Source organism: Vespa mandarinia, chromosome 12 (genome assembly GCF_050613455.1).
Source record: "Vespa mandarinia isolate Hongniang chromosome 12, ASM5061345v1, whole genome shotgun sequence".
NCBI classification, from domain to species: Eukaryota; Metazoa; Arthropoda; class Insecta; order Hymenoptera; family Vespidae; genus Vespa; species Vespa mandarinia.
The window spans coordinates 444,693-463,925 of record NC_140821.1 but is presented as its reverse complement, the minus strand read 5'-3'; the positions used below and the strand labels follow the sequence as shown (position 1 = coordinate 463,925).

Sequence of the window (19,233 nt, the reverse complement as noted above, 5' to 3'; positions counted from 1 at the left end):
AACGAAGGAAGACAGAGTTGTCTCTACACACGAGTTCATTTATCGGGATAGAACATTATTATGTAAAGACTTATCTTTTCTTTCGATCGTTTCGTATATTACGTGTAGAAAAGTGATCAAGAATTCGAATAAGAGATAATTATCCAGATAGAGTATTACGCGATTATGTCGGAGCGATTATTCGTCGAGTAATCAATTTTAAACAATCGAGATCCATGCATTCCATCGATCGTCCTTTCGTTATGTACCAAATTAAAAAAAAAGAAAAAAAATTCTATGTTACGTCAGCTACAATCGAGAAGATAAAACGTCTCCGTGGACTCCTTAAGGGGCGAAGTTCTTTTCGCGAAGAGATCTTATCGATCTCTCGAAGGAGGAAAAATCCTATCGACGAGTTTCTCGTAGATGCCGTGAGAAAGCGAAACCAATCCGGTGGATACTACTTAGCGAGAGGACGGGTGTGTTATATACAACTACATATATACATACACATTGGGACGATACTTTAACATGTGCGAGAAAGAGAGAAAGAGAAATTCGATGGTGGATTATTCACGTGGGACGAGTTGAACTTTTCTGCGATCGCATCCGCGTTTCGCCGGCAACGAACGTAATAACGTATATTCGTACGTTGTGTGTGCGTGTGTGTGTCGGTGTACATATATATATATATATATATATATATATATATATATTAAGAAGATAGATCTGAAACGTGCCCTCCTTTCCAATAAATACAACCATTTGTTCTTCGTTAATTTACATTCGCAACGTATACTTTGAACAGAGAGAGAGAGAGAGAAAGAAAGAAAGAGAAAAGGTTTTTAGTTTTCTCATTGCATTCTCTAGTCAGGTATCTTGAAAAGGAAAAAGATAAGTCCCCATAGATCGACGAGTAAATTCGTGGGGTTTACGACGAAACTTTAAATTCGGTTCGTGTATTCGTCACCCCTTTGATATCCTGCCTTTTAATCAATTTTTCTATTTCACCCTCACGCACGTGTTGCTGCTATGGCGAATCGAACATCAGGGTTATAATTTTGGTGGAACTTTTTAATAACATTTTATTTTATCATTATATATTTGCATATTACATATCGAAATAAAACGTGTTGTGGTTCAACTCGATACGATTGTTCATACCGGATGATGAATCGTCAACAGGTTTACGAGCGACGTCGTAAAAGGTGTATCCTCATGGGCACGATCAAAAGTGAAAATGGGAAGCGAGACTGAAAAGGTTGCTGCACGTTTCGTGATGCAACGCGGATTGTGGCCTAGAAAGGTAGAACTACTTTGTTCGACGATGCAACCGTTTATATTCCGGCCGATATTTTTCCGAACTGTAATTTCATGAATTTATACTTCGTGCGTAAAATAAATTCTTTGGAGAAAGCTAACGAAGGAAGAGTCCTCTCTCTCTCTCTCTCTCTCTCTCTCTCTCTCTGTCTCTCCTTTTTACTCTCTGATAATATCGTCTATCTATCTTTCTTGCGTTAACGTTAATCCGCTGCTTTTCCACGAACGCCGAGGTCAAATCTTTGCCTTTAAATTCGATCGATGATAGGTGTCTACTGTCCGTATTCTCTTTTTTTAATAGCAGTCAGATCATGTAGAAAATAGAGGGGAACAATTTTCAGAGTGCATAGACGGTATTTACGTTAAAATCATCCTTTTTCATGCTCTCCGGTTTTCACGTACGGCACGATGGTATGCGAGGGTCCTTTGTCGGCGATATGTTAGATTAGGTAGCTGCGAGAGGATTGACAAAGGAGCAGTGTGAAAACGCGCCTTTACACCGATATTTACACCGGATGTGTTGTGTGGATCTTTTGTCGTCGAGGGTATCTTTTCTCGAGGAACGTTAATGTTGATAAACATATCCAGCTTGTGATTTTCCTACTTAATTCCGCGCGAAAATTTACGTTAACACGCTCGTTAACACGATGTTCGCGTAGGGCAGCTTCTATGAATCTTTGTCTCGTCGACGACTACATATAGATACGAATCGAAAAATCTTCTCTCTTGGCGATATTTTTTTTTGCATATTTTTCTTAACAAAATTGAATTTATTTTCCTTGTAAGAATGCATCTCGTTAATATGTCGCATAAATTTTGTAGCTTTTGATCTTTGTCACTTTTTCAGATTTACCTACCGCACGGTAGCGAATTGCCTCGTCATATCCTCGTTAAAACAAGGCCATCGATGATATATCGTTCATTCGTAACGACTTTCGTTCGTATTTGCCGGTTTCCTAAAAAGGCATCGCCATCTCGTTCGGAATCGTTTATGGATAGTCTCTCGGTCTCAATCGCAAATGCAAAATAAATCGCGCGTAATTTATCGATCGATCACGAAGAAATCCTATCGAGATTTCTTTTTTGTCGCTAAGACGAAACGATTGATTAATTTCAGGTTAGCTTCGCATTGTTGGTATACCGCCGAAACGAGTAAGATATCAAAATTTGACTAAGTTAATCGCACATGGCTAGCTAAGAGTCGGAAAATCGACGCGACTTTCTCAACTCTGGAGGTCTCTCCCATCTGCCGAGTTTTCTTTTTAGTCGAGAAGTTATGCGAGAGGTCATGAACGGAAAGTCTACTCCATCACGAATATTCCGTTTCATTAGGTTTCATACCTGTCTGTCTGTACTCGTGAAAGGAATTATTTATTTCACTCGTCTTGATTGATGAGTACGAGTTGGAATCGGAAACTCATTAGAGACGTTAACGATAAGCGAATGAATTAAGTTCGAGTTTTAATGAGCGTTTTATTGAAAATTACAGATGGAGCTTAAGTTTCTTTTTCCTTTTCTTTTTTATCGTATACGTGTTCACAGTTGTTCTTTTCTTCTTTATTTTTTCCCTCCCCCCATGTTCCTGTCCACTGCAGTAGCAGCAGCCTGTTTGCCTATAGTATTTCGAAGGAGAGAAGATTAGATTTCTTCCATCGTAGTTATTAATAGTCGCGAGAAAGGAGATAACGATTGCTCGAGTCGTCGAGCGAACCCAAATACGGGGTGTAACTCCCTCTTTCTCCGTCGTTCTATGTTTTCAACTCTTTGCTCGATCGTCGTAGCCACCACGTGGGTTTTGCTTGCGATGGCCGGCATTCAGTTCGCCTTGAAAGCCGCAATTAAAAAGCTACGGCAGCCTCCTTGCCGGTTAGTCTCTCTCTCTCTCTCTCTCTCTCTCTCTCTCTCTCTCTCTCTCTCTCTCACTCTCTCTCTCTCTCTCTCTCTCTCTCTCTTTCTCTCTCTTTCTCTCTCGCACTGCGGGGCGAGGCGCGCAATCTTCTTTTCAGCAAATGAAAGGTTCTATTTTAAGCACGAAGCGGCCAAGCCGAGACTGGAAAATTGCACCGTGGTACTAATAGCCGGCGCTATTTTATGCGCTCGCACGATAAATTTCCTCTCTCTCTCTTTCTCTCTCGTAGTTCAGCCTAACGCGTGTATGCGTGCCACGTTGTTGTATCCTCTCCTCCCCATTTTCAAGGATAATTCCGTGCCAAAGGATCTCTCGATCGAAGCTTTACGATCGCGAGTAACGCGAGCCTCGACCATGTTCGAGAATTTCAATCGCGTCTTTTCGAACCGTCGACGAATCATTTTTGTCGTTTAACTTCTATTATCGGCCGATCGAATTAACCTCGAGCTTCTTACATCCTCCTCGTCCTCCTCCTCCTCCTCCTCCTCCTTTCCTGATCTTCATTTTGCCTTGCACCTTCAGAGGATCTCGATCGAGATGGAAAGGAACAGAAATGATGTATGACTTTGTTCTTTATTTCTTTTTCTTTCACACTTATTTCCAGGGCATTCGCGTATACCGTGACGTCGCCGTTTCGTCGCGAAAGTCTTTTCAACGCGACGGGTAAACAAAAAATCGTCCCTATTCGATATATCGATAGATCAACGTTAAACTCGAATAATAAAAATCTCTATTTTGATCGTGTTGGTCTTGTCTGGGTTGTCACGGTTTCATTCAGATCACGCAGGGCAAAGAGAAAAAATATAAGAGAGGAGGAAAATATTTCGCTCGATCACGATGACTTTGTAGATCATCGCCGTGTAATCCAAGGAAAGTGGAGGTACCAGGATGATTCTGCGAAAGAAGAAATTCCGCGATTTCGCGAATTTCATGTCGGCTCTCGTTTCTCCTCTTGTTTTTCTTATTCTTTCTTTCTTTCTTTCTTTCTTTTACTTTCGTTCTCGTGCTCTCACAGTAGGTACTTTGAGAAATTCCTTGGGAGATCGATGCACGTAAAAGTGACCGTAAATTCTCGGAGAAAGAAAAGGGAAAGCCATGTTCGTACATACGTTGGAGGTTCGTACGTCCGTGACTACGTAAAACGCATCCCCTCGTTCTTGATTTCGGTGCCTGGTTATCGTCTTTTATCATATCGTAAAAGGCTTCCCATGCTACTACGGCACGACCCTTACTTTTCTCCCCCCCAACGTGTACGATTAAACATGGATTTACGACTAATCCGTGAGAGACAAAGGAAATGCTGTGCGTCCTCGTAGAATCGATAATGTTCGTCCGTGATGTTGATAAAAATCAAGGCTCGTGCCTGAGATAAAAGTGCCCGTTTAAGTCCTCTTATTATCGGACCCGGGACTTTGAGCTAGTTTAGCTCTCTTTTACTACTCGTCATTTTATCTCACTTCATCTCCTTGATAATTAATATATTATCTGTTTGGAAGAAAATCAGAATTCGATTAATCCATCGAGACGCGGATGGCGCGTAGACATGATAAAACTCATCGTAATCCAATGATCCTCTTAGAACACGAAGGAAACCTTAGGTGTTAGAAACGATTCGGTTGAGGGCGACATATCAATCCCTCATAAATTTAACATTTCTTTCGTCGACTATCGTATTACCTTCGACGTTCATCTCGTTTATATGCAGACAAACTTTCTAAACTTTATATATTATTCTGATGAATTTTAAATTCATCATTCGCACAAATTTCATAGATACGACCTTTGAATTAGAGTACGGAACGAGAGCTTATCTCAAAGTGAGATTTCTGCGAGAGATGCTCGATGAGAGAATTCCGAGGATGACTAACCCCAGTTTGTAATAGTAGTAGTAACAGTGGCATTATAGGTCCCCTTCTATCGAGCGTAGCGAGTTTTGAGGGACGCGTAAAAGGGTCGTTCAAACACGTACATAAAGGTATATACACGTATATGTACAATATATCCAAGTAGCATGCACTTTGCATACGTTGAATGCTCCGTGGGCCACCGAGTGCACTCGCGTTCTGAAGGGGTAGTTGCATTTTTCTAACGCGTCGAAAGAAAGAGAGGAAAGATTCGAAGGGCTCTGAGTGGAGGAAGAAAAGAGAAAGAACGAGTTCGAGGGTACATGCTCGCCTATTGATTTTGAAGGCTCGTTTTCTGCGTGACGTCCTCGACGATACTCTCGCTCGGTATTCTGGCTATTTATGATGCGCTTTATTAATAAAAGAACCGCTTCTCCCTTTCTCTCTCTCTCTCTCTCTCTCTTTCTCTCTCTCTCTCTCTCTCTCTCTCTCTTTTCTTTTCCTTTTTCTTTTTTCGCTCAACGATCATAAATGCCGAGTACTTACTTGTGCGCGCGTGTGTACGCACTCTCACGGACATATCGTGTAAGGTTCACTTTCAGTTCATCTTCAGTTCACTTTCCTAGGGAATTATCTTCCTTTTCGGTGGCGATGCAATTTCTTGGAATATTTATTCGACTTCACTCTTACCTGTTTTCGCATTATAATCCTTTTCGAATCGTTAAATGCTACGAGTCGGATTGTACGTACAGCTGTACGTACGTTTTAAGAGAAACTTTAAGAGGGAGTTTTCAACTTTGAGCCCCAACGCGCACAACTACCTCGCCGGCTGACAAAGGAAAATTTAAAACAGGTGCCTCCTACGTAGTAGTTCGTTTTCCCGTAAGCATACTAGAACGCATTTATACATACATATAATCGACCGTGAGGTCGTTCACGTTCTCCACTCATTTCTGACATGGTTTTATTAATAAGTGTCACCGTTCTTTTATGACGCACACCGAGCCTTTGTTCCAATAAAAGGAAGCCATTCGAAATGCCACGTACGCCAGCTCGTTCCATATGAAAATTCGTTCACGGAATTTCTACTTCGGTTTTACGACCTAATCCACCTTTGTTTTTCAAGACGCAATTGTATTTTTATTATTCGAGCCTTGTCCCGAGCAATTTACAATTTTTCTCACAATGTAAACAAATACTTGTAACGTAAATACCATTGTGTACTAATGTATTCCTCTCTTTTTTTTTTTCTTTTTTCTTTTTTTTTCAGGATTCAGGAGCCGGAGCGCCGGCTGACGACGATGACGGAGCGAGAAGTTGCAAAAGGTGAGTTGCCGAAAAATTTTTTTTTATCCTGTACGTCAAAGTTCGTCCAATACAGGAAGTTTAAAATCGTAAAACGTACTCGAGAGTACTCGGACTAGCCCGTAAATAAGACGTCGGCGTCTTCAAAGCATCTCGATTCATACATATTTATGGTCGTATTTCGATATATAAAAGAGAAAATGCATCGAGCCTACCTTCTTCTCTCTAATTCAGCAGGTGACCACCGATTTAATCTTTGATTTTAATCTCAAGACGCATCTGCAAAAAAAAAGGTCTATGGACCTTTCTTTTCTCACGAGAGTACTTTTGAAAAAATAATAGAAGAACTAGGGAGCGAGTAAGACTCATTTCTTTCGTTAATCTCACGTCGAGAAGACTTTAATGAACGTCTTCGCGAGTTCTAATTCGATAAGATCGTATCAGGGCCATGTCATAACCATTAAGACACAGTGTCGTCCTTCCATAGAGTGAGAGAGAGAGAGAGAAAGAGAGCGCATCGTCCTTTGGTCGGACGAAGAGAAAACTCGTAGTAGTGGAACTCGTGGACGATGCCTGGCCGATATATCGAGATAAGAGATCTAAAATGGTGCAACATTGGCTACCGGTAGGCAGCTTTTAACTTTCTCGTTTTTCCTTGCTAACTAATTTATCCTATCTCATCCTCAACCCTTTTTTTCTCTCTACTTTACACCACGTTCATCTAATATCGTTAGGAGAACTCGTTTTCCAACGTAGGATCATCGAACTTTTCACCTTTCTACGTAGATATATGCAAGTTAGCGAGTTAATGTCGTTATCGTGTTTGCTGTTCGTTAAGGGATCTTCGAGTCGGTTAGTTTTTGCCAGACCTCGGTGACCGCTTCATAACGCTTATCATGAAGAAAATTAGAATTTAGCTCTTCTACGTAGCTGTTATCGAGTATCGACTTGCTTTCATTAACAAGCCTCTCTCTCTCTCTCTCTCTCTCACACCCCCCTCCCTATTCCTTTTTTTTATCTTCGCTTCTTACCTTACAAAACGATCGTATTATCCTATTAATAGCTTAACGGCTATGGAGTCTTTATCAAAAACGTGGCCTATTAGGATGCGATAAGAAATGAGAAATAAAATGACATTGGTGTGAGTTAGCGTAGCAAATGGCGTCGAAAGGAGTTACGGTGTACGAGTTAGCTTATTTCGTTTCTGTTAGATTTACTCACGCGCGCCTGGTTCGTGCAGCGGGTTATTTAATGCGATTAAATATCTATCAGTATATCTTTCTTTCTCTCTAAGGAAATAGACTTCCTCCTTTTAGCGATGATTCAATTAAAGCTACTTCTCCGCAACGAAGAAGAAAGTCATTTCTCAGTGCGAATTTCCTCCATAACGTAAACACAGTCGCACGTTAATTCGCAGACGGCTTAATCTCGCGTCTCAGAGAGCAGGAAGCAAGTGAACTCCGCTCTTTGCTTCCTCGAGCTATCTTCTTCCACCCGCTGTTGCAAGGTAGCCTTCTTAATCATCGTTCGACTTTCTACTTGGAGTCTTCGTGCAATAACCCGTCGTCTCAACGATGACGACGATCAGGAGAACGAGAACAAGAAGGAGGAGGAAGGGAGGAAGCTTTTCATGGAAGGAGACACAGACAGTAGTCGCGGAAACGCGGAAATTACATCCGATTTCTCGTTTTCCAAGCGGATTTGACTTTTCCCCTTTCTCGGCTCAGCCCTCCTAAACCTAAATATATTGCATACTTTTAATTCCGGAAATTGTTCATTTTAGCGAACGATTTTCTAATCGTTCTCTTTCTTTTTTTTTTTGTTTCTTTTTCTTTTAAAATTCGTTCGTTCGTTACTCGAGTAGGGATAAATCACGCGATCTCTAAATCGAACGAACTACCGTAACTGGCTACCGTTTTTGGCAGAAGCTCGCACCGGTGCTGCCACTACTTGCTATTTTCGATCGTAACGTAAGAGGAGCGTATCCGATACGTGAACTTTAACACTCATGAGTTCGAGTTAAAGGTCAGGCGTGAGGTACGAGATAATCCGACCTAGATCTATCGACGCGAAGCGTCCCGAATTTTCTTTTGACCTTCTTATTCTATATTCCATGCGGGTATAGAGAACGAATGTGTTGTAGTTCTCGGATAGTCAGGGCCCTACGATAAACTTCTTAATGCTTCTCGATATTTTGAGAGGGAGAGACAGAGAGAACATCTGGAAGACGAAACGCGCTGACCCTCCCCGAAGCTTATACTCGCGATTATTTTCTTGCTGCTCGTACTACCAACGTCCACGCCCTCCTGCGCGTTCCACACGTGGGAACTTAGTTACATGTGGGACGGGGGGTCTGTTTTTCTTTTTCAAAACTTTACCAGTTATTACATTATATTATTATGTGTATTCGCATAAAACAATATTGAAAATTTCCCATAGTAACTTGACGTGAGACGGAGTGAGAATCCATGTAAACATTTCTGACGTAAACTCGCCTAATTTCTTATGGTAGGACACTTCGATCAAATACGGAACTCGATACACGACGATACGCAATGTTCGTACGAAAACCAATACGTTTCGTTACGACGAATTTATACGGAGATTTATACGAATATTAATCGGGATTTATGCGCATTTTGAAACGAATCGTCTGCCTTGGATGTTTAACTTGTCGACTTTTGCGTCGAACTTGAGTTGTCCAACGTACGATCAGAATACACCTTAAAACGAGTTATCCGTTTTATATTACATTTGTAATTATTTGATAGGATTAATCGATACGTGCCCCGGTAGCTTCTCTTTCGTTTTTCTTCTCGGTGAGTGCGCGTGTGCGAAAAGCATCGTTCTTTATCGATCCATCGTTCCAGCGATCGAGGTTTTCCTCGGACGTCGAAGGCGACGAGGCGTATTGAAAGTCGCAGAGACACCGTACGAAGATCGGAGAGGTGAGTAACTCCGTGACGGACACTAATGAGTTTGCGGTCGGTCTTTAAATCGACGATAGGTCACGCGGAACGTGAAAGTGCGCGCACTGCAAAGCACTCGGTCTTCTCCGCTCGCGCGAAAGATCCGATCGACGGAGGAGGATACGTCAAGATCTATCCAATACTTACTCTCTTTAGAATTGAGAATCCATCTCATGATGATACTTCTCGTGATGAGACCTTCGGGGAACGATTTAGAACGAGAATAGAACGGGACGTTCATCGATTACCTTTATACCCAATTAATCCATATACATACTCGATACTCTCTACCAACGTTTAAATTATATCAAGTATCAATGTTCGTAAATCTATGAAATTTTTCTCGGTCATATCGATGAACTTATTAAAGAATTACGCCTTCGATTCTTGTACTCGGACGTACTTTGATCGTTTACCGACTTCTTGCTTCTCGATACATTGTTTAACATAATGTACCGTTCCGACGATCGTAAAGCACCGTTGGGACTGCCTCATAAATCATCGTACTTGTATTGACCACTACGAATAAGGACGAATAATTCAAAGGGAAACTATCGCTCAATGGGAGTGCTCGAAGGTGTTTCGAACTTGACCATTAAGAAGGAATTTTATTGCCTATCTTTTCCCCTTCGACGTCTCGATAAATAATGAAAGAAGAAAATAAGAAAAGACAAAAGCGAAGGAAAGAAAGGTATCGCTTATTATTTCGACGCTTTCTCCTTAATAACACCTTCGTTGAACTTTCTTGTTGCACGATTAGCGGTAAACTGAACCTAGCAAACAATCTTTTCTTCTATCTATTTCTCAAATCTAATTTCAAACGCGAGAATCAGAACGGAAACTAACCAATTTTTTTTTACCTTCGCGCAGTCAGATCTCGTCCAAATCGATTTTAAAATCGTAAACGCGATGGTTGACTTTTTCTTTTCTCTCTCTCTCTCTCTCTCTCTCTCTCTCCCCCCCGTTGATTTTTCTCTCGCTGTCATTCCCAATGTACGTGGCTTTCTAAGTCACGCGTTACCTTTAAAATTCTTCGAGAGTTCGAGGGATCGATAGGAACGCGCAGGACCCTTGTTGATACAATGTACCGAATATTTCAACAACCTAAATTGTTCTAACCGGATCGTCGTCGCGCGGAAATAGACGAACGAGAAAAGAAATTAGATGAAACATTTGGTACGCGTTGGGCAACCTTGATCGAGATCCATTTCTCATTGTTATACGAGTCGAATAACAATGGTTGACGTCTTTCGATGGAAAAAGAAAGGAAAGAAAAAGGAGGAAGAAAAAAAAGATTGGTCAAGTACGAGGAGAAATTCCAAAATTGGCGCCATTATTCGTATGCAATCGCACATAAGTAAGAGGACCATACCCGGATTTCAGGGTGACGACCCTGAACCAAATTTTGCATTCGCAATTTTGTCGAGAAACGAGAATCATCTAGATCGCAATCGTGTCGCATGCCGAAACTTTCGTGTTTAATTGTTCGGCGAGTCACTCGCTAAACTCCACGGTTTCGTGGGACGAAGGCAGACGATTGTCCGTTCTTAGTTTAACGGGAGGAAAGAAGCCTTGAAAGAAAAACCGCCTTTGCAAAGGCGTATTGTAATCATCGTATTTATGGCGCACTCGACACGGTACTCTTATCCAAAGGATTATAAAGACTATTAAATCAAAAATTATCTCTCTTACATCGCACATTGTCGAGTTGACTATAATCCGTCGATCCGTTTACCTTCGCTAGAGAGAAACTTCAACACAAGTGGACGTAGACCGGCGAGGAAGACACCACCTTGGTCGCGCGAATTTCTTCTAATATCTAGAATCGTTCGTTTTACAACGAACCATAAATTTCCGCGCGTTATCGCCTTATAGACGGGATTTCCTATCGTCGCGATACCAATCGAATCTATCTCGATCGAGGTAGGTTCGAGAAAACCCGTTCGTGCGAATAATCGTTGTGACGATTCGAGGAAAGATTTCGGGGAAAGAGAATGTCTTGCGGCGAACGGTCTTTCGTATTTCTTCCACGACTTCTGCCAATGTAGCGTACCTCGTGTCTCGTATGGAATCTCGTCGAATGTTTAACTCCTAATAGTGACTCACCAACGGAGATACGATGATTCGCGGTCTGCGCTTAATATCTGATCAAACTTAAAACGCTCGTCAAACTGTTGTCCTCGTAAACGATTTTCGAGATAGCTCGCTTCGATTACCATCTAAGGTAATAAGTCGCACCTGTGCCGAGTCTCTTATTCTTTGAACTTTGTCAAAAATTCTTGATAAAAATCTAATCGGCCGGAGGGATGATAGTTCGAATAAGAGTAATCGGCGGGTTGAGTAATCGGTGCTTGGATGCGAAATTAAAATTGCTCTCGCTTGACAATTCTCGGAGAGAGAGTAATAAGAAAAGGCTAACCTTTTCGCGCGTCGTCTTTGCATACTCCCATGTTGCGCTCGTGGTGTAGCGCATCCGGATCTCGTAACGGGAGCGACGAGCACGCCCGGAAAGTTGAAACATGTGACTCAGCATTCGAGACTCCAAGGTGCTGACAATTAAGCGGCGCACTGCCTGCCTGACTGCCTGCCTGCCTGCCTGCCTGCCTGCCTGCTTGCCGCCGGGACGATGATAATTATTTTCGTCACGATATCCGGGGAGGTCTCTCCTCCTTCTCTTTGCGTATTGCTCTTTCTTCTCTCGACATTCCTCCGATGAGACAGTGGGACCCTCGGTAAAACGTCAATATTATTGTCATTTCTCTCTTAGCACTGTGAATAAAACAACCTCTGACTGCTTTAACGGATGATCAAAAACAAGTGGAAACGTTGCCATTTTACTTTCTATTATTCTCTCGGTCAACGAGTTCCGGAATCGATCATTGCCAACAATCGATAAACCGGTATATGTCATTTGATTTCCAATAAATTTCGTTAACCTGTAACGTCGAATTTGTCGATCGAACTTTACATTTCACAATTTACGTTACCCAATCCTCTCTATTTATACACTCGAGTACTTTTTAGAATCGAATCGATTATCTCGTGCGACGACGTTAGGCCTTTTTATTACATATCTCTTTCGCCGATCTCAGACATGGCGGGACGGAAAAGTTACGAGTTAGAAAGTTGTTTAAAGGCCTCTCTCTCTTTCTCTCTCTCTCTCTCTCTCTCTCTCTCTCTCTCTCTCTCTCTCTCTCTCTCGCTCGCTGCGTTTCTATCGTGTGCGCGTACACGATAGAAGCGCAGTTCGTATAATAGAGTAGTGGATACGTACGCGATGCTCGAACGATTCCTTTGCTTTCTTCGGTGGTGGAACCTTTAATTGCTCGCCCGTAAATGGCATTAACGCATCGTTACATGCGATGAGGTAACGATGCGCCGCTTGTGCGGTAACGACTCCGCGTATAAAATCGCGAACGATAACTAGTCTCGAAGGCGCTCATTAGTAACGCCGAACAATTACTAAAGAATATAAACTACCGAGTGGGTACACGGCACTTTTGAAAGAAAAACCATCTTCCTCGTCCGGTCGAGTACGTTATTAACTATTATTCATAATTTTTGAGTAGGCATCTCTGTGTCATCGGGATGACATCAGAGATAGAGGAGAAAGGATCGTTATTCCGAACAAAATCTATACTACGTGAATTTAAGAAGAAGGAGAAGAAAATTGGACTCGTATAAGTATAGAACGCATGAAAATTCTATCGAAGGAAATAGTAGGAGGAAAGAATTGTAAGACAAAAATGCGTTCAATTGCGTTCGCTATATGTACCATAAAATCATCCCCCTTTTATTTTTTCTTCCTCGCTATCCTATGAGAGGGAAGAGATGATATATTTAATCCCTGGGATTCTCCTTCGTAGAAAGTTCACGAACCCCTCGGATAATTTGTGTCCCTTCAAGGTCAAACGAGGATGGAAAAGAATAAAAAAAACACACATTTCCATGAATCTTTTACGAGCGATTCGTCGTCGTTCTTTCTTATTATCTACGATAGATAAGTTGAAATTACAAAGGATAAAACGAGAGAGAAGAACTTATAGATTATGTTTTCGCGAGAGACGAAATAATTCGAAAATATGATATTTACGTACGTTATATACACGCGCACGTACAGGTAGAAAAGTAATTAGGCGAGTAGAGGACGCAATCGATCACGATCGTCTGTCTTTGGTTTGCGTGAGGCGCCGCAGCTACCCTTTCGACCGGAAAGCACAAAATAAATAATTCATGCTTTCCAAAATTGATCACGAAAAGAAAAAAAAGAAAAGAGAGTCCTTATCGTTCGTTAATTATTTTTTACTTCTTTCATTATTTATTTCTCGTTTCGTATCTATTTTCTCGACATTGTTCGATCGATAACGCGACTTATCAAGAAAGGATTTATTTTCAAGGCAAGCAACGAGGTCACTCGTTTATTTCTTGCGCTTAATTAATAATCATTAATTGTGACGATGTACGAGATCAGAAAGATCTTCTGTTACTATTATGTGTGCTATTATCGATTCTATCCGTGAACAAAAAGTTTTAATAGGCATATGAATATTCAGTAATGGATGGAAACATGAAATGAGCTAGGGTGAGGGAATAGTTTTCGAAACTTTTCTCACGAGTACGAAGAATTTGATCTTGCGATGGTGCTTACGTGTTCCCCATCTCGCGCCTGTGCGAGAGGGAGAGAGAGAGAGAGAGAGAGAGAGAGAAGAGGGATGAAAGATCGAGGCTCCAATCTTCTCCGTTTTTCATCATTGATATGCAAGACGCGAGAAGGGCCTCGGTGTGATGAGAATCTCGATATCGGTATCTCGCATATTCTACCTTCTCCTCTTTTTCATCCTATCGCCTCGGATATTTTTACTAAATATTTTTATTCCGTAATTCCTGTTTTATAACTCGATGACGGATTCTTGCTCTTGGTGTGTTTCTCGACGAAGAATTAGAACTTTATTGTACGATTCTTCGATTTAATGTTAAACGTTGAAGAAGATTGTAGAATTAATTAGAAATTTCGTTCAGACTTTGAAGTAGTTTTTTAAATGTTGCAACAAATGCAGCGTCGAGTAGTTGAAAGGAAGTATCGGGTGACTCGGAAATTCTGAAATTAGCGTCGCGCCGTTCTCATTACGATTTCGTCTCTTCTCGTGTGCTTAAAGCGCTCTCTCTCTCTCTCTCTCTCTCTCTGCCTTTCTCTACGTGCGTGTATACGTATTCATTGATTTTTTCGTTCTGGCTCTCTTCAGAGAGGTCGTCAACCTCGAGGCTCGTGTAGCAGTAGCAGCTGCTGTTGCTACTGCCGCTAGATTCTTCAGCGTACTCCTGTTTATCGCTAGCTTGTCAATGAGCCGCGCTTAATGGTAACGTACGAAACGAGCGTAATTTATTTTCCTATCTCCGATTGAAACTTTTCTTCGTTGGACAGCATCCGAGGAGATGGAGGAGGAGGAGGAGGAGGAGAAAGAAGAAGAAGAAGAAGAAGAAGAAGCTCGTGCACGTCGATGTTAATTGGCGTAGGACAAAGTGATCGACGGCCTATCGGCATGCTCGAATAGAGTCACGGACGTTGAACGATTCGCCAACTCGAAGATTTTAATCATCGAGACGCGTAGGAACGTTATTTGCCCCTGCGTGAAATCTATCACGTTTATCTATTTTTTCGTTTAACTCGCTTTGTTCGACAAACGATGAAAAATCAACGTAAGATGTAGCTACGCGATACATGCTCGACGATATAATCAGCTCGTTCAATCATCGTTATTCAATCATTTAACTTTTACGACATTCATCGATCGCGCGATCAAATATATGTAGGTATGTACGATTTTTAGAATAATATTTAACCATTAAAGGAACCTCGTCGTGCAGATACTTGTAAAAGATAAACTGTTAAAAGACATCTTCTATCCTCGTCGATGTCGATCATTTATCGTTTTCAGCATGAACCTCGCCCTCCCTGATAATAGAGCATTTTTTTTACCGAACATAAGATAAACCGGGTGTTGTACTAAGATAGCTTACTTACGTACAGTTCATTCTCGTCAACTACGAATCCTTCTAGAACTGTACAAATACGTAAATGTTTGGTCTTATCAAATGTTTGGTTTTATCGACGATAGTCTTTGATTTGGACATTTGGTACGATCGTAAATGAAGTTCCAACTGGTGTAAAATCGTGTGGCGCACGATTATGATCGCAAAACAATGTTGAGCGTGTCGATTGTCGTTTTAATTCGCTTTGGAAATAGACGCATTGTTTTTTGAATGAAACGAGACGCGTGCTCGTCGAGTACTTTGTGCCAGGGTGGTGACGAAGAGAGGAACCATGTAATTGTTTGTTCTTCCTTAGCTGTCGTTTTAGCGCTCTTTATTGCTCGCAGTTTTTATTCTCTACGTATGTGTTTATGTACACGTAGGGATTTTTATGCGCCGCTTTGTACGGATTTAAGTTATTATTGCATTAGGAAAAAATGAAAGATTATGAGGATGGAAAATTGACGGTCAAGGAGTATAAAGATCCGTCGAGTATCGCTATCGAGTCGAGAGAATCTTGGAAGAGGAACATCGATGCTAACCCACGTACGAGTACTTGCTTTCGACTTTCCCTTTTTCTCGTTGGCTCGTTGACGGGAAAAGAAGGGTGTGTAAGCAAACGATACCGCTGGTGTAAGAGAGAGAGAGAGAGAGAAAGAGAGTAGATCACGGTCGAGTTGACGGCTAGACGAGGTACCCTTTGTCTCCGTTCAGCAGCTGTTAACAATTTTTGGTATACGACCGTCTGGCTTCAACGACGTGTAAGAGCGAAAAAATTGGTGGCTAGAGCACCTAGTTGGAAAGTAGAAATATGACGACGATGATGACGACGACGACGACGACGACGAAGAGGATGAGTGATTTTCACGCTTTTGCGCTTTGAACGAAGCTTTTAAATAAGTATGAACGTGAAACGCGCGACGAGCGAGTTGGTTGTTGCCTTCTGTTAGGTATATACATGTATAATCTGAAATCTCTTCGAGGTTGATGGCTCTTTGAGAGGGTGAAACGCTTGACGGAAAATCTTCAAGGCCTCCCTTTGTCTCCGTTACCGTCTCGTAGTTCGCCGTTTCTCGATTTCTTGCGCCACAATCTTTTCTCGTTTGCTGAATAATGTAAACGTTTCTGCTTTTCTTGCCGTCGTCTCTATGTACCTATGTTCCTATAACGTACGTTCTACGTAAAAACGACACTTGGAGTAGATACGCGTTTGATTTTCATTTCGTTTATAGAAAGGATATTCGCATAAATGATATTTTTAAGTACACTTCAAGGGACAATACAAAAATCAATTTCTGCGATAGAAAATGTATTTTTGGCTCGGTAAATGCTGTAGGTAAAGACCAACCAATCGGAGAAATATGCGTTATGATGTCGACCTTTTTAGAGGATTTATAATTTATCTCTTTGCTAAGATAGTAAAAGCGTTTTCTTAGCTGAAACGAACGTGTTTCGAGCGAAAACACGAGACAGTGACTTTCGAAGGAACTACTAGGAGGTCCTATGTTTGGAGAGTTTGGTCGAGATTAAGTGCGCATGCGCGCGGCGGCTGCCGCGCCGATTGTTCGGAGAGTAGAGGGGGTAAGCGAGCTGCCTTACCGTAGCACGCGCGCCATCGTGTCAGTAGTCGCGCGTTCGTCGAACCGTCGGTGTCGTTGTTTTTCTCGCTCTTTCTTTCAAGTCTTGACGCGTTTCGTAGTTTCGTTTTCTTATTTCTCCTCCTATTCCTCGGGCATAGTCGTATTCTTCGAGATCGCATTTCTTCCAAACCGACAGTTAGATTATTTCGCAATATGTTTCGTCGAGACAATTTTTTGGAGAAGATTTGAGATCGTTAAGATGTTCGTCGTAAAGTCGAAACGACGACGACAACGACAACGACAACGACAACGACAACGACAACGACAACGACAACGACAACGACAACGACAACACGTGACTAGTAACCGGCGATCGAAGGACGTTAAAGTATCGCGTGTTGTGCTATCGAGTGTATATCTATTATAAGGGAGAATTGAGTGGAATCAGTGACCCGTGTCCGTGTGGCGTTTCTGACTTCTCATGGTCTTCGAGAATATCGAGATGCGGAACCCAGGGTTCCTATTGGAGGACGCCAGACATGGATATATTCAATATATTAGGTTATGAAACGTTTCTCTATTATTTTTCTATACTTAATGCGTATGTATATATATATATATATATATATATATATATATATATATCTAGCGTAAGAATTACGTGCGCGCGCATGTGTATATATATATATATATATACATATGTACATGCGTATTTAATTATATTATTGGTACAGAGGATGAGTCAATGACTACTCGTTCTTTTTGAAACTCGTCCTTTTTATTTATCAACTCTCGTCCTGTGTACCTGTTAAAGAAAACAAATTATATAGTTAGGTTTCTCCTCTCTCGAGATGAATCGAGTATCGAGTTTACACACCGACCGAGTTTATCTGATCCGGATTTCCTCCTCGTCAACGGACGTCCTCGGTTCGCAATATAATATTTATTGTTTGCGTTTACTTTTTCTGGAATAGTCTAATTTTTCAATGGACGAATTCTCGTTACGCGATACGCGTGTGTATCACGCGAGAGAAGTAACTCTCTGTATAACGTATCTATATATACAATAGTTGGTGTACATTCGCGTGATAGACGTGGAACGTTATTGGACACGTAATAGACACGCACGAGCGTGTAAATCCTAGCTATCCGGAGGAAAATCGTTTTCACAACGAGTAACAGCTGCGTGCGAAAAGGCTTTTTCACTGATGGAAAGACCATTTTCTCTTCTCCTTCTTCTTCTTCTCCTCTATCGCCGATATTAGACGTCGGAATGACGTGGGTCGTTTGGTACATCGCAGACGTGGCGTCGTCGTCTCCCTTCCAGACGAGTCTCTTTGAAATATACATCGGCTTCGACACCGCTCAAGACTTCTATCGCGTTCGTTTCTTCGACCTAATTGAACAAGTGTTCGACGAAGCGAACAAATTCATTCGTTGCTCTTTTCTTCGCCGTGTTAATATTTACCTCGAGTTTTGTTTTTTTTTCTTTCCTTTTTTTTTTTATTTCTGCGCATAAACATTAATTATGTAACCGTATAATCTAATCAATTACAATGTACACGAACGTTATTTTTCACAAAGTCAGCTGACTCGAGAAGAAACAGCTGCGTTCTTTGTCATTGTTGGACATCGAATATCCCAAAGTTTTCTATCTTTCAAGATGAAAGACCACCGAGGAGGGAATTTTACTCGGCATGACCTTTAAATCTTTTCGGGAACTAGCCTCTGATTGATCTCGTCGCAGTATCGCAGCCCGTGCTTTTTTTTTTCCTTACTTTTTTTCCTTCACGGATCGTTCGAGCGTAGACGTAGAGTATCGACGATTTACGACATTGCACTGAAAGAAGAAAAGACAAAAAAATGGACCTGAGAAAAGAACAGTCTTTTTTTTACATTCTACGTACGTAAAGAGTGCTGTAGAAGTTGACATTTTTTTTCTTCGGTCAACTGGGGGAGAGTTTCTTTTTTCCAGCAACAGGCAGAAGAGCCTTGGCATTTGAAAGTCGTAACCTTTAACGAGCTATTTTGTAAGTGTGTCGTACTTAGCTAATGCTCGAGAACGTTATAGTGGCCCGAAGAAGTGCTTGTTTCCAAATATTCTATTATAACTTAAATATACATTAATTAATAGCAGTGAATTTATCGATCCCGTTCTAGGTAATACTGTAGATTCGTCCTTCGGTATTCTATAGGAAATGTTCCGTTGCTTGGAAACGAGAGTCACAACATGAACGCAGTGCTGTAGTTAGATCGAGCGTAGGCGATTAAGAACGTTCTTTTACATTTTTGAGACT

General features: G+C 41.4%; 1 protein-coding gene across 4 annotated transcripts in view; it reads left to right on the top strand.

Annotated features, from left to right (window-relative positions):
- The window catches only part of ssh (Protein phosphatase Slingshot), a 69,060-nt gene that overhangs the window by 3,438 nt on the left and 46,389 nt on the right, over positions 1 to 19,233 (top strand). For 2 of the 4 annotated variants that reach the window (XM_035882642.2, XM_035882640.2), the window contains exon 2: positions 6,323 to 6,378. In XM_035882642.2, the coding sequence (XP_035738535.2) occupies positions 6,323 to 6,378 (56 nt within the window). Of the gene's footprint in view, positions 1 to 227; positions 459 to 6,322; positions 6,379 to 16,978; positions 17,498 to 19,233 lie in introns of those variants that run through there. The other 2 variants (XM_085660640.1, XM_035882643.2) reach the window with 2 other exon arrangements.